At 37.8% G+C, this 16694-nt stretch overlaps 1 protein-coding gene across 1 annotated transcript in view; it reads left to right on the top strand.

Moving 5' to 3' along the window:
* The window catches only part of TRAPPC11 (trafficking protein particle complex subunit 11), a 72497-nt gene that overhangs the window by 21373 nt on the left and 34430 nt on the right, over window positions 1–16694 (top strand). The window contains exons 9-18 of the mRNA XM_007940877.2: window positions 673–820; window positions 4185–4278; window positions 5654–5733; window positions 5819–5897; window positions 5982–6036; window positions 6383–6528; window positions 7244–7305; window positions 7435–7567; window positions 13420–13550; window positions 16496–16651. Coding sequence (XP_007939068.1) covers window positions 673–820; window positions 4185–4278; window positions 5654–5733; window positions 5819–5897; window positions 5982–6036; window positions 6383–6528; window positions 7244–7305; window positions 7435–7567; window positions 13420–13550; window positions 16496–16651 — 1084 coding nt within the window. The remainder of the gene's footprint in view (window positions 1–672; window positions 821–4184; window positions 4279–5653; window positions 5734–5818; window positions 5898–5981; window positions 6037–6382; window positions 6529–7243; window positions 7306–7434; window positions 7568–13419; window positions 13551–16495; window positions 16652–16694) is intronic.

Below are 16694 nucleotides of genomic sequence, written 5' to 3'. Positions count from 1 at the left end.
AGTAATTAGGTATTTAATGGTCTAGTGTAAGTATGTTTCCAATAATAGTCAACACTGATTCATGCATTTCCTTTTTGGAAATCTGTTCGTTCATGGTACCATCTCTTTCACTTAATGTATACTTACTGAATTTCCACCTTGTCTCTAAGTCCTAAGAATAAACCAAAAAAAGAAAACAAACTCACTGCCATCAAGTCAGTTCTCACTGATAGTGACCCCATTGGGTTTCCAAGGCTGTAAATCTTTATGGAAGCAGATTGCCTCTTCTTGCGCAGAGAGTGGCTGGTGAATTCAAACCACCAATGTTTTGGTTAGCAGTAAATGCCTTAACCACTACACCACCAGAACTAAATAGAGCAGTATATAAAACAAAATTCTTCTTGCCAAGGAGCTTATTTGAGACTGATGTTTAAATACTGTTACAATGAAACTGTTTCCAGAAACATGGCTATATTTGGAACTATACTGAGATATAGTTTGATGGTGTATTTTTAAAGACTTTTTAACACAGAAGAGTTGACTTAAGTACAGAATTTATCTGTAACCCAAAGTTAGTCTGCAACTGCAACAAATATTAACTGTTAATCAATAGCATTATGTTTGCAGGCAGCTGAGGTTATGACTCCCAGGTTGAAAAATTAGAAGTAATCTTTTTCTTTTTTATTTTTTAAGATTCCAGGCCTTTGGAGATTTATTTGATGAAGCTATTAAATTAGGATTGACAGCCATTCAAACTCAGAATCCTGGTTTCTATTATCAGCAGGCAGCATACTATGCCCAGGAACGGAAACAGCTTGCCAAAACCCTCTGTAACCATGAAGTAAGTTACTGCCTACCGTATTATCTTACATTTAGGAAACTAATTTATCTTGAAAGAAAATAGGATTGATTGGTAGTATTAATTTTTCCTAAGTTCTTAAATATAATCAATTTTCATCTTTTATGTTTTTAGAAATTAGAATTATTTTGAGTTTTTTGCCTGATATTCCATTTTACTTGTGAATTAAGCAGTTTTTTCTTTGAAGAACTGATTTATGATTGGTAATAAATTAATAATTGAGATAGGAGAAAGTTTTAACATTTGCCACAGTACAAACTCATCATTTTGTTTCTGTGATCACTGCTATAAGAATTTGGAAGAGACTGGAGGGATATGCTCTATTTTAACCCACTGGAGAAAACAACTTTTGACTTCTTTCATTTCCTGGGGTTTCCTGTGTGGAAAACTCTTAAGAATGTGTTTGAGACATAGTATTAGTTACATAGTATCTTAAACCTGACATTTCTTTTTGCCTTCCTCTTGGATGATCACATTTAGATATCAGTTTCCCCACAGTTCCTTTAAAATAAGAATATGATATTTATAAATTCATTTTCATTCATATAGTTCCATTAGCTTATTTTTACCTGAAGTCTGTAGTTTTTTTATTTTTGTCTGAAGATAGGTGAATTTCAATAGAACTGTTCAAAAAAATTTTTCCAAAAACATATTGAGTCAATTGGCATAACATACTACACAAAACATTCTTTCACCTCCTACTTTGGCAAGTAGCGACTAGGATCTTAAAAGCTTGCAAGCAGCCATCTAGACGCAACAGTGGGTCTCTCCTCATCCAGAGCAAAGAAGAATGAAGAAAACTAAAGATTCATGGAAACAATTAGTCCTTGTGACTGGTACACCATGAGATCCTCAGCCTATATGACCATGAGACCAGAAGAACTAGATGGTGCATGGCTACTACTGTCAACCACTCGGAGGGGATATCTATGGAGGAGATCCTAGATAGAGAGGGAGAACAATGTGGAGCAAAACTCAAAATCACTTGGGAAAAAAAGGGGGGGGGACCAGGTTTGCTGGTCTGATAGAGCCTGGTAGAACCACTGAGACTATGGTCTCTAGCTGCCCTTCAGGTCTGGAATTGAACCCACACCTGTGGCTTCCAGTCAAACAAAAGATAGGCAGATGACTTGAACATGTACCTGAGGTAGATACACTCCTTGGGGAGAACGATCATGGGAGAAAGAAGGGCTTTTTATGCACAGGGAGACAACTCAGGGGGCAGGAGTGCATGGAGGGATGGGCACAGGTAAGAGGTAGGAAGTGGGAGGGGAGCTGTTAACTTGGGATAAATTGTAGTCAATGTCATGAGACAACATGTGTGTGAACTGCTGTGTGGAAAGTGAATTTCCTCTGTAAACTTTCACCCAAATCATAATTAAAATAAAGAAAAAAAATTCTGGTACCAAAAATATAACCCCACTCCATATAGAAAATCAAAGATTTAAGGAAAAGTTAGTCCAAAGGACTAATGGGCCACATGAACCTCAGCCTCCACTAGCCTGAGACCAGAAGAATTAGATGGTACCCTGCTACCACACTGACCCTCTGATTGGGATCACAGTAGGAGATCATGTACAGAGTGGGAGAAAAATGTAGAACAAAATTCAAAATCATACTAAAGGCCAGACTTACTCATCTGATAGTGGTGGAACCCCTCTGACTATGGCCCTTTGACACACTTCAAACATGAAACTAAACCTATTCCCAGAGATCACCTTGCAGTGAAACAATAAACCAAACCAGATGCACTGCCATCGAGTTGGATCTGACTCATAGTGATCCCTCCTTGGGTTTCCAAGGCAGTATCACTACAGTAGTAGATTGCCCAACCTTCTTTCTGAGGAGTGGCTGGTGGATTTGAACCTCCAGCATTCTGGTTAGTCAAATCCCTTAGGCACTATGCCACCAGAGCTCCTAGTGAAACAATTTTGTTGTTGTTATGTGCCGTCGAGTTGGACCTGACTCATAGCGACCTCTTCTTGGGTTGCCAAGGCAGTATCACTGCGGAAGTAGATTGCTCAACCTTCCTTCTGAGGAGTTGCTGGTGGATTTGAACCGCCAGCCTTCTGGTTAGCAGTCAAGTGCCTTAGCATAGATGGGCCTATAAAGTGAACAGTAATGCCCATGAGAAATATACTCCTTAGAACAGTCAACCATATGAGACCAAAAGGGGACATTTGTCCAGAATCAAAGTTCAGAGGGCAGGGAAGATGAGCAAATAGAAATGGGGAACCCAGGGAGGAAATGAGAAAAATGCTGTTAAATTGAGGGGTTTATACTAGTGTCCTGAAACAATGTGTATAGATTGTTAAATGGGAAACTAATTGCTCCACAAACTTTCACCCAAACCACAATAAAATATTAAAAAAAAAAAAAAGATTAAACAAGAGAGCGGGAGCAGAGATGGAGTAAAACAGATGCTGAGACACATGGCAATCTCCAACGAACTAGGAAACATGAGCTGAAGAGACAAGGAGCATCCCCCAGAGCTGATAGCGAGAAAGCCTTCCCTGAGAGCCAGCACCCTGAATTAGGACTTCTAGCCTCTTAAACCATGAGAAAATTGATTTGTGTTTGGTAAAGCAAAAATACATATATGTGATGTATATATGTGTATGCATGTTATGTGTGTGTGTGTGTGTGTGTGTATGTATATGTATGTGTATACATATACATGTTGTTGTTGTTATATGCTGTCGAGTCAGCCCCGACTCATAGCGACCCCTACTTGGGTTTCCGAGGCGGTATCACTACGGAAGCAGGATTGCCCAACCTTCCTTCTGAGGAGTGGCTGGTGGGTTTGAACCGCCAGCCATCTGGTTAGCAGTCAAATGCCTTAGGCACTATGCTACCAGAGCTCCTATACATATACATATATGTGTATATTTACACACATACATACCTAAATACACACATCTGCTCCAAACACCATGGCTTAATACAAAAGTCAGTACAGAAAGAAAATAATCTTCTCTTGAACTGTGTGTAACACTTTTCATTTATGCAAAGAGTGCTTATGGACATGGAATAAATATCAAGCATAATTTATAATATATTTGTGCTATTTCTTATAGCAAATATAAAAAAGAAAATGTAAAGAAGTTACTATAAAAATTGTCAGAATTTGGTTTACTCAATTTAATTTTTATAAGACTACTATTTAAATATTATAGTAAAATATTTTAAATTTTTATTAAAATTTATGCTAAATATTTACAATTTTGATATTTGTGTGTTTGGTATTTGTATTTATGCAAAGTTTTTTATTTAATCAAAGATTGGGGAGAGTTGATTTGTCATGTATTACATAAACTCTTATTTAGGGCTATGTTTTAATTTGCAGGCTTCTGTAATATATCCCAATCCTGATCCCTTACAAACACAAACAGGTGTGCTTGACTTTTATGGACAGAGATCATGGAGGCAAGGAGTACTAAGTAAATATTTTTTCCTTTCTCTCATTTCTCTAAACCTAAAAGAATAAGGGCAAAGGTAGCTACAATAATTTTTCTGTTAGTTCCATTAGGTGTAAGAGATAAGTTGAGGTAAAAATGCATGCTTTTTAAACTTTTTTTTTTTTTTAAGATTTGCAGTTTCTTTACTTTTGAGAATGTTTTGTTTGTATCATTGCATCTGAGTGTGACACTATAATTAAAGATGTGTATGTGATCAAAACATTTGAACATCTATTGTCTTAAATAACAAAATAAATGACTGTGGTTTATTTAGATATTCTAATTCCATTTGGCTTTAATGATTAATTATATTTGACATCTTAAAACCTCATGAACTTTTATTACCTCAAAAGTAATTTCTCTGCATCTTTTTTTGTGTTTTATAAATACTTACTTTAATTTGAAGGAGCCCTGGTGGTGCAAAAAGTTAAGTGCTCAACTGCTAACCAAAAGATTGGAGGTTGGAATCCACATAGCAGCTCCATGGACAAAGACCTGGAAATCTGCTTCCATAAAGATAAAAACAGAACAAAACTAAACCCGTTACCTTTGAGTCAGTTCTAGCTCATAGTGATCCTGTAGCACAGAGTAGAACTGCTCCCATAGGGTTTCCAAGACTTGGTAAAGTAGATGGTCAGCAAAAAAGAGGGAGACTTTCAATGAGACAGATTGACAGAGTGGCTGCAACAATGGGCTCGAGCATAGCCACGATTGGGAGGATGGCACAGGACCGGGCAGGGTTTAGTTCTGTTGGACACGAGGTCACTGTGTGTTGGAACTGACTGGATGGCACCGAATAACAGCAACAACCTTTACAAGAGCAGACTATCACATCTTTCTCTACAGACTGGCTGGTGGGTTCAAATTGCTGACCTTTCGATTAGCAAGTACTTAACCACTGTGCCATCAGGACTCCTCTGTGAAGATTATAGCCAAGAAAATCCTATGGAGCTGGCTGTTCTACTCTGTCACGTGGGGTTGCTTTGAGTTCAAATCGACCCAGTGCACCTAACAACATTTTCATTTGAGCAGCTTCTGTGGCAGTTGGACTGTGTTAAAAATTTACTCTCCAGAGAGCATATTCTCTATAGAGAATGATACTGATGTTGTTCCTACAAGTGGTTGATTTCAATAGGTAAAAAAAAATAGTGCTCAGTAATGTTTTCCTCAGAATAGGCATCTCAGGGAAGTTTCCATATTAATAAAGCTGTCTCTTAGAATCTTTAAGATTCTAGAATGTTTAAGAATCTTAAATACATTAAAGTAAAGGAGTCAAAGAGTATACACATACAATGTTGATGTGAAGGATTTGTGTTTAATGAGCTCTCTGAAATGGGTTGTGTCTTGTCCTATACAGGTTTTGATCTTTCTGACCCTGAAAAAGAGAAGGTGGGAGTTCTTGCCATTCAGCTGAAGGAAAGAAGTGTTGTTCACTCTGTGAGTTATTTTTCCTAACATAACTATTTTTTAAATAATATCCAAGAAATAATCAGAACCTTTAACACTTTAATCTTTTTAACAGGAAATAATAATAACTCTTCTGAGTAATGCCGTTGCCCAATTTAAGAAGTATAAGTGTCCAAGAATGAAAAGTCATCTGAGTATGTACTCATAACATGGCACAATTTCATATAACTTTGAATAATTTTAAATTGTGTACATAAAATCTTTTTTTTCCTTTATAGTGGTTCAAATGGGAGAGGAATATTATTATGCAAAGGATTATACCAAAGCTTTGAAGTGAGTCCTGTTCACTATTAATTTTATAAGTATTCTGATTACCTTACAGGAAAGTTAGAATAGAAATTTGTATTGAAGGACTTATAATTTCCATATTTATTTCTACTTCTGCTACGCTCCATTTCTATGATATTTTTTTCCAAGTACCATCTGCATAATTTGTTCCCAGGTCCTAGGAAACTTCACATTTAGATAAATGTGAAAACACCTGTTAAACTATCTCAGTGGGATTTTCTTATATTTATATAAAATGAGGAAAGTACTTTATTTTGTTTTCTCCAAGAACCCTTCAAGTCCTTTGCTGTGAAGCTGTTTCAGTATGTCTTATATTTTTGTCTTCCTTTAGGCTGCTAGATTATGTGATGTGTGATTATCGGACTGAAGGATGGTGGACTCTACTCACATCTATATTGACAACAGCTCTGAAGTGTTCCTACCTCATGGCCCAATTAAAGGATTACATTACATACTCCCTAGAGCTCCTTGGAAGAGGTAACTTGATTTTTTTTTCCCATAAAATTCTGAATCTCAAATTATTTAGTATCTTTAAGCTTTTTCAATTGTGAAGAATAATTCAGTCTCTGAAATACTATCTTGTACTCACTATATGCAGGCCACTGTGCTAAGTGATGGGAGCTCTGGTGGTATAGTTCCTAAGGCATTTGACTGCTAACTAGAAGAAACCCAAGGAGGGGTTGCTTTGAGTCGGATCCGACTCAGCGGCAGTGTGTTTGGTTTTTTTTGGTGTTAAGTAACATTATCCATTCCTAATGGAACTTGCTATATTGAGAGTTCTTGATAATAAAGATAAATTTTTTTTGTTTATTTCTTTAAATGTGGTATAACATAGTTTTCACATTGTATTCAAATACAAATATATAAAATGTTGGGGCTAACTTAGCTGTCTTGAACTAAACCAAACTCACTGCTGTAAGGTCATTTACAACTCATAGTGACCCCTCCTTGGGTTTCTGAGGCGGTATCACTACGGAAGTAGATTGCCCAGTCTTCCTTCCGATGAATGGCTGGTGGGTTTGAAACACCAGCCTTCTGGTTAGCAGTCAAATGCCTTAGCACTACACCACCAGAGCTCCCTAGCTGTCTTAGCAGAGGTATTTACTCTTCAATATTTTAAAAACATTAAATGGAGGATGTAAACTTACTTGCCTGTCTTACGTTCTCACTTATTTTCCCCTTCTTTCATTAGCTTCAACTCTAAAAGATGAGCAGAAATCTAGAATAGAAAAGAACCTCATAAATGTTTTAATGGTAGGTTGAAATTCCTTATATGAAATATTTTCTAGGCCTGTATATATCTAAATCTATATATGTGTGTGTTTGTGTGTATATATCTTTTTTAAACTAATTGAATATGTATTTGACTCTATGCTGGTGCAGAATGAAAGTCCAGAACCTGAACCTGACTGTGATATCTTAGCTGTGAAAACTGCTCAGAAGCTGTGGGCGGACCGTGTTTCTTTAGCTGGCAGCAGCGTTTTCACAATAGGAGTACAGGACTTTGTGCCATTTGGTGGGTAGCCAACATTTAAATTATTATTTCAGAGAAATCACTCTTATTTCTATGAAAAGGATGTTGTTGTTTGTTGTTTGCCGTCGAGTCGGCCCAGACTCATAGTGACCCCTCCTTGGGTTTCCGAGGCAGTGTCACTACGGAAGTAGGATTGCCCAACCTTCCTTCCGAGGAGTGGCTGGTGGGTTTGAACCGCCAGCCTTCTGGTGAGCAGTCAAGTGCCTTAGGCACTATGCTACCAGAGAATAAATGTCAAAGTCAAAGACTTTTCAAAGTATAGTCATTTTATAGATAGCCTATCTTTTGTTTTTTGTGTGTACCTGTTGACTTATAAAGATGAGCAAGATCTTAAATATTTGTTGTATAGATTAAAATATACCTTGTTCATTTGTAGTTCAGGTGTTATTTGAAATGTATTTAAAAGGTAGTTATTTAAAAGATTTAAATTATGTCCAGGCAGATATTTTGAAATAAGTTAAAAATAACAAGATGGTTATTTATCCTTTTCACCAACGTAGGGGCACTATGCTTTTTCCTCCCCACTCTAACTTTTATTTATTTTGTTGTTGAGAATATGCATAGCAAAACACAGATCAGTTCAACACTTTATACAGGTATAATTTAGTGACATTGATTACATTCTTCAAGTTATGCAACCATTCTCACCCCTCTTTTCTGAGTTGTTCCTCTGTCGTTAACATAAACTCACTATCCCCTAAGGCTCCTTTCTAATCTTCTGAGTTGGTGTTGTCAGTTTGAACCCATATGGATAGTTCTTAAAAAGAGCACCATGCTCAAGGCAGACTTTTGTTACTAGTTAAGCTAAACTGTTGTTTGTTTTCAAAATGACTTCAGGAAACATTTTTGGTTTAAGGTTTAAAGATTCCATGGCTCCAGAAAGTCTAGAAAACATGAGAATTTGAAATTTTGTCCTTCATTTTCTCCCTTATGATCAAGATTCTTCTATGGAATCTTTGATTAAAATGTTCAGTAATGGTTGCTGGGCACCATCCAGTTCTTCTGGTCTCATGGCAAAGGAATCAGTTGTTCATGGAGGTAATTAGCCACACATTCCTTATTTTCCTATTTTTGACTCTCTTTCTTCCTCTGTTGCTGTAGGTGAATAGAAACCAACTGTTGTACCTTGAATGATTGCTTTCAAGCCCTCAGGCACTACTCAGCAAACTAGGATGTGGTTTAGAAGCACTAAACATATGTTATTAGGCCAATTAATTGGGATATCCCACGGAAACATCACACTAAATCTCCAAGGAACCAAACTCCTTAAGGTTTAGTTGTACATAAACAACCTTAGCAGCTACTCCCATTTTTTCTGTCATTGATAAAAACATATCTATCACATAGTTTTAATTGGCTATGCATACTTACCCATAATCAGTGTGATTTTTCTATCTCCATTAAGCCTCCTTTCCTCCTTCCATCCTGCCCCTGGTAACCACTAATAAAGTTTGGTCTCTATACTTATAAGTGAGGTCATACAATATTTGTCCTTCTATGACTGACTTATTTCACTTAGCATAATATCTTTAAGCTCTGTCTATACTGTATTCAGACATGTAGCATGTATCCAGACATCATTTATTCTACTCACTGAGTACTTTCCATTATATGTATGTGCCACATTTTCTTTATCTATTGATGTAGGCATTTAGGTTGTTCCCCCCTTTCGGCTATTGTGAATAGTGCTACAATGAACCTCGGTATACAAGTCTCTTTAAGTGAGTCTTTGCTTTCAAGTCTTCTGTGTATGTACTTAGGAAAGGAATTGGTGGGTCATACGTAATTCTATTTTTAGTTTTTTGAGGAACTGCCACACTGTTGTACACAATGTTTGTAGCATTTTGCATTCCTTGAAGCAGTGGATAAATTTTTATTTCTTGGATAAGGGTTCCAATTTCCCCAAATTCTACAAACATTTATTATTTTCAATTTTTTTTTACCTTAGCCATCCTAAAAAAAATAAAAGAAATTCACTGCCATCGAGTTGATTCAGACTCATAGCAACCCCCTTTGGGTTTCCAAGGCAGAAAATTTTTATGGAAGTAGATCGCCAGTCTTCCTTCCAAGGAGTAGCTGGTGGGTTACCAACCTTCTGGTTAGCAATCAAATGCCTCAGGCACTACGCCACCACAGCTCCTCATTTTTTCATCTTGTTGTTGTTGTTGATAGGCACCGTTGGCTCATCTCCGACTCATAGCAACCCTATGCATAGCAGAATGAAACAGTCCCCAGTCTTGTGCCAGCCTCACGATCCTTGCCATACCTGAGCCATCGTTGCAGCCACTATGTCTATCCATCTCATGGAGGGACTTTCCCTCATTGACCCTACGCTTTACCAGGCATGATATCCTTCTTTAGGAAATGATTACTTCTGACAACATGACCAAAGTAGGTGAGACGAAGTCTGGCCATTCTCGCTTCCAAGGATATTCCAGCTGCACTTCCAGGAGAGATTTGTTCATTCTTCTGGCTGTCCATGGTACTTTCAGTTTTCTTTGCCAACACCACAACTCAAAAGCATCAACTCTTCTTCATTCTTCCTTATTCTTTGTCCAGCTTTCCAGTAATATAAGTAAACATCTTTCTGGTAATCTTTGCTTTCACTAAGATCCATTTGACATGAGCTTTGATATCCCTCGTTCCACGTCCTCTTCTGAATCCAACTTGCATTTCTGGAAGTTCTCTTCAGTATACTGCTGCAACCATTTTTTAATTGCCTTCAGCAAGATTTTACTTGCATGCGGTATTAATGATATTGTTCGATAATTTCCATGTTCTGTGGGATCACCTTTCTTTGGAATGGGTACAGATACGGATCTCTTCCAGTCACTTGGCCAGGTAGCTGTCTTCCAAATCTCTTGGCATAACTGAATGAGTGCCTCCAGCACGGCATCTGTTTGTTGAAACATCTCAGTGGGTATTCTGTCAATTCCTGGAGCCTTGTTCTTTGCCAATTCCTTCAGTGCAGCTTCGACTTCTTCCTTCAATACCATCGGTTCTTGATCATATGCTACCTCCTGAAATGGATGAATATCCACCAATTCTTCTTGGTACAGTGACTGCGTGTATTTCTTCCATCTTCTTTTATTACTTCCTGCATCATTCAATGTTTTGCCCATGTTGTTGTTGTTATGTGCCATCAAGTTAGACCCAACTCATAGTGCCCCTCGTTGGGTTTCTGAGGCAGTATCACTATGGAAGTAGATTGCCCCATCTTCCTTCTGAGGAGTGGCTGGTGGGTTTGAACCGCCAGCCTTCTGGTTAGCAGTCAAGTGCCTTAGGTACTATGTATGCTACCAGAGCTCCTATTTTGCCCATAAAATCTTTCAATATTGCAACTCAAATTTTTTCCTCAGTTCTTTCAGCTTGAGAAATGCACAGCGTTTTCTTCCCTTAAGGTTTTCTAACTCCAGGTCTTTGCACATTTCGTTATAGTAATTGGGTTTACTTCTCGAGCTGCTCTTTGAAATCTTCTGTTCAGCTCTTTTATCTTGCCATTTCTTCCATTTGCTTTAGCAGTTCTCTGCTCAAGGGCAAGTTTCAGAGTCTCTTCTGACATCCATTTTGTTCTTTTCTTCCTTTCTTGTCTTTTTAATGACCTGTGCTTTCTTCATGGATGATGTTCTTTTTTTTTTTAATTGTGATTCGGGTGAAAATTTACATTTACAGAGCAAATACACTTTCCATACAGCAGTTCACATACACTGTGTCTCATGACATTGACGACAGTTACCTCTTCCCTGTGTCCATCTCTCCAAGGAGTGTATCTACCTCAGGTAATGCTCAACTGATATGCCTGTCTGTTGTTTGGCTGGAAGCCACAGGTGTACGCGTTCAATTCCAGATCTGAAGGGCAGCTAGGCGTCATAGTCTCAGTGGTTCCACCAGGCTCCCTCGGGGCAGCAAATCTGTTCCCCACTTTTTTTTTTTTGCCCCAAATGATTTTGAGTTTTATTCCACATTGTTCTCCCTGTCTATCCAGAATCTCCTACAAAGATCCTCCTCCAAGTGGTTGACAGTAGTAGCCAAGCACCGTCTATTTCTTCTGGTCTCATAGTCATATAGGCTGCAGATCAGATGGTGTACCAGTTGCTAGGACTAATTGTTTCCATGAATTTTTGGTTTTCTTCATTCTTCTTGGCTCTGGACGAGGAGAGACCCATCGTTGCATCTAGATGGCAGCTTGCAAGCTTTTAAGATCTCAGTCGCTACTCGCCACAGTAGGAGGTGGAACAATATTTTGTGTAGTATGTTGTGCCAATTGAGCTTTATGTCCTCTGTGACTATGGTCCTGAGCCCAAAGGTTCAACTACTCGGTACCTCTGGATAGCTGGCTGTGACCGAGCAGTGACTACAACCTTGTCCCTTGTGAGCCCCATTATACACCTGGGAATTCACCTCATACACATAAAGTTATTGGACCACTGTCTGCCAACCCTATACATGTTCTTGGGTGCACTCTCATGGATAATGTTCTTGATGTCATCCCACAGTTCCTCTGGTTTTCTGTCATTGGTGTTCAGTGCATCAAATCTGTTCTGTAAATGATCTCTAAATTCAGGAGGGATATAATCAAGGTCATATTTTGGCTCTTGTGGACTTGTTTTAATTGTCTTCAACTTCAGCTTGAACGTGCATATGAGCAGCTGATGGTCTGTTCCACAATCAGCTCCTGGCCTTGTTTTGGCTGAAAATATTGAGCTTTTCCATTGCTTCTTGCCACAGTTGTAGTCAGTCTGATACCAGTGTACTCCATCTGGTGAAGTCCACATATATAGCCGCCATTTGTGTTGTGAAGAAAAATGTATTTGCAATGAATAAGTCGTTGGTCTTGCAAAATTCTATCATGTGATCTCCAGTGTTATTTCTGTCGCCAAGGCCATATTTTCCAACTACCAGTAACTCTTTTTTGTTTCCAACTTTTGCATTCTAGTTACCAGTGATAATCAACACATCTTGATTGCATGTTCAGTCAATTTCAGACTGCAGAGTTGGTAGAAATCTTCAATTTTCTCATCTTTGGCTTTGGTGGTTGGTGCATAAATTTGAATAATAGTCGTATTAACTGGTCTTCCTTGTAGGTGTATGGCTATTATCCTATCACCGACAGTGTTGTACTTCAGGACAGATCTTGAAACAGTCTTTGTGATGATGAATGCCACATCATTCCTCTTCAATTTGTCATTCATGGCATAGTAGATCATATGGTTGTCTGATTCTAAATGGCAAAAAGCAGCCTTCAACCCCCAGGCCCACCTACCTCAGGCCCCGGCCTTAATATAAAGCCACCCCCTAGTGAAAAGCAGTCTCCAAGCTCTGGGCCCACCTGCCTCATGCCCCGGCCTTAATATCTTAGCCATCCTAAAAAAAAATGAAAGAACTCACTGCCATTGAGCCGATTTGGACTCATAGCGACTCCCCTTTGGGTTTCTGCGGTGGTAAATCTTTACGGAAATAGATTGCCCAGTCTTTCTTCCGTGGAGTGGTTGGTGGGTTTGAACTACCAACCTTATTGTTAGCAGTCAAATGCCTTAGCACTAAATGGTACCTCATTGTAGTTTTGCTTTGCGTCTCTCTGATGGCTAATGATGCTAAGCATCTTTTCATGTGAGGCATTTAGCTTTTAAAATTAAAGATAGTTTAGGAATTATATTTGAATTTTGTTTATAGTATGTGAGTTATATTTACATCTGTTGAAATCCAAATACAGAAGTCAGTAAGAATGACCAGTGTGGATGCCTTCTTTCTGAAGAGTAAGTATGGTTCAAAGAAAAATGTATATTCCTCTAGATTATCTGATAGTAATTCAGACATTTTTGTTTTATTTCTAGTACAATGCAAAGCCAAGTTTCATGCCCCAAGTTTTCATGTTGATGTTCCTGTTCAGTTTGATATTCACCTGAAGGCTGATTGTCCACATCCTATTAGGTTTTCCAAGCTCTGTGTCAGCTTTAATAATCAGGTAATAGTACTTTTTAATGTTTTTACCATGGATATAGCTTACTGTAGCTTGAGTTAAGCTAGATAGAACAAACTTGGTAAATTTTACGTCTTGATGATTTCACAGTAGAAAATGAATTTTGGTAAGGCCTGTTGTAAAAGCAAATATATTCATATTTCTAAAGCATCAATTCAGATGTATACTTTTCCTACTCTAATTTTGGTTTTCATTCCATGCTTGTGAAACCTAAGAACTCTGTATATATACATTTTGTGTGACTTGAATTTTAAATTGACATATTCAGAATGAGTATAGTCTAAGTTTTAAAGTCATTTGCTTTGTATTCTGTTCTAACATTTTTATTAGCATTTGATTGTAAAAGTTTGATGATAAAAATAAAACAATGGGGATAGAATAACCAAAACCAAACTTGTTGCTGTCGAGTCAGTTCAGACTCATAGCGACCCTGTAGTGTTTCCAAGGCTATAAATCTTTATGGACATAGACTGCCATATCTTTCTTCCACGGAGTGGCTGGTGGGTTTAAACCACCAAGCCTTTTGGTTAGCAGTCAAGCACTTTAACCACTTTGCCACCAGAGCTCCTTTGGCATGCAGTAGAAGGATATAAAGTAAAAGATGAATGTGTGATCTTCTGCTTCCATTTTCCAGAGGCTATCACCATTAACTTCTTGAATAATCTAGACATTTATTTTGCAAGCATATATTATTGTTGTTACTAAACCAAACCAAACCCACTGCCATCAGTCAGATTGATCCCAATACATAGGGAACCACATAGGGTTTCCAAGGCTATAAATCTTTATGGAAACAGACTGCTTCACATTTCTCCCATGGAGCAGCTAATGGGTTCAAACCACCAACCTTTTGCTTAGAAGCCCAATGCCTTAACCACAGCTCCACCAGAGTTCTTGTTACTAGCTACTGCCAAGTCGTCCTAACTCGAGAACTAGAGAACAAACAGATCCTGTTCTATAAAAACCATAGGGTTTTCATGGGCTGGTTTTCTAAAGTAGATTGTCAGGCCTTCTTTGTAGTCCATCTTAATCTGGAAGCACCTCTCTAACATGCTTAGAGTCATAGCAACATGCAAACCTCAGCTGATGGTGGCTGTGCATAAGATGCGTTGACCTGGGAATCGAACCTGGGTCTCCCACGTGGAAGGCAAGAATTCTAGCTGTGAACCATCAGTGCCCTCATGAAAGTATATATAAGCAACATTGTTTTCTTCTTCAGAATTGGGAGCATACCATATTTTCTGCATTTGAACATTACTGAAGTATGATAAAATACAGTACTAAAAGTCAAGTTCTTTATTACATCCAGCTGTTTCAATTAATAGCTCACTTAAGAAATAATCAACTTCTGGTTACCCAGAAGGCATATTAAGCCTTCAGTCAGCAAGCATTGAAAGTTAAAATGTTCTTAGCATTACGGTAAACCTGAAAAAGTACAGTAATGTCATCCTTTTAAAATGTAAGCATTTTAGGGGCTGAGGATCAATCATAGCACTTACCTCAGCTGTGAGTTTACCTTTGTGTGATTATTTGGTAAATTATTTGTTTTCCTTTCTAGAACATAAGCTCCATGAGGACAGGTCGTTCTTTTGCTTATCATGAAATGCTCTAAGTCTAGAATTAGAGAGTTGTTATAGACACTATTTTACTTTTCCCTTCATAACCTGCTGTCTTGTTGGGTATTTTTTTTCCAACAAACATATACCACTTTTATAATTAAAATAAGGGACTACAAAGCAACTAATTTTTAAAATTATATTTATCCTAAATGTATCGTATTTGGTATTCGAGTTACAGATCACAAGAAAGATTACTTAGGTTTTATAAGCATAGAATGGAAATGAAAATTAGAGAGAAAGTATAAAATTTGAACGATAAAAGAATTTTGTGTGATGGTAGTTCATCTGCTGGTATTGATGACTCTTGGAAAGTTCTCACTATATATTGAATGGATGAGAATGATGATCCAATAAATACATACATGAGAGGTGCCTTCATTTATTCATCTGTAAGGAGTATGCTTTTCTGGAAAGTAGGTGTACATTCATTTTGGGACATGCTGAATTGGAGCTGATAGTGGAAATGTCCTTCAGACAGTTGTGGATATGAGCTTGTAGTTAAGGAAAAGGACAAAATTTAAAGTTTTTATGTAGGAGATAGCACAGAGGTGCTATCTGTGCTATATGTGAAAATGGAAAAATTTTCTGATGAAGTGACCACAAAGAGAAACGAATAAAAGGCCAAGGACTGAAACCTGTAGAATCTTCAAATTAAAGGGACAGGCAGAAGAAAAAAGGTCTTTGGTTGGAAAAAGAGTAAATACCAAGGAGGATGAAAAACAGGAGTTATTGTAGTGTCACGGAAGCCAAGCAGAACAAGACTCTTCAAGAAAAGGAGGTGATTGTCAGTAGTATGCAGTGAAACAAAGAGCAGATCTTTACTTCTGTCTCTGAGCACCTGTTTTCAGAAATCATCTTGTGTATTAGTGAATTGTCTTTTTCTGATGACAGCAGTGAGTTGATCAAAAAATGTCTGATTGGTATAAAAATAAGGAGCTCTGGTAGCACAGTGCCTAAGCATCTGACTGCTAACCAGAAGGTTGGTGGTTCAAACCCACCAGCCACTCTGCGGAAGCAAGACTGGACAATCTACCTCTGTGAAGATTTACCACCTCAGAAACCCAGTGGGGGTCTCTGTGAGTCAGAACGATTTGATGGCAGTGGGTTTGAGGTTTTTTTTGTTTCTGTTTTTGTTTTTTGGTATACAAATACTTCTTGTTATCAATAATCCTTCATAATGCTTCAGTTTTCTGCTGAAATTTTAAGTGGAGTTAAATTTAACAAGCTCCAACTCACTTGGTGTTTAGAGTTAGAAAAACATCTGACTTCCAACGTTTATGAACTGAGACTCTTCCTAAACTGTTTTTTCAGGAATACAACCAGTTCTGTGTAATAGAAGAACCATCCAAAGCAAGTGAAATTTTAGAAAATTTGACTCAGGAAAAAATGTGCTTAGTTCCTGGTAAAACAAGAAAATTTTTATTTAAATTTGTTGCAAAAACGGAAGATGTGGGAAAGAAGATTGAGGTTAGTTATGCAATTTACTTAAATATGTTTTAAATTATCATAG

Source organism: Orycteropus afer, unplaced genomic scaffold (genome assembly GCF_000298275.1).
Source record: "Orycteropus afer afer isolate SDZICR_OR568_19922 unplaced genomic scaffold, OryAfe1.0 scaffold00073, whole genome shotgun sequence".
NCBI lineage: Eukaryota > Metazoa > Chordata > Mammalia > Tubulidentata > Orycteropodidae > Orycteropus > Orycteropus afer.
This window is presented reverse-complemented; position numbering and strand designations above follow the sequence as displayed.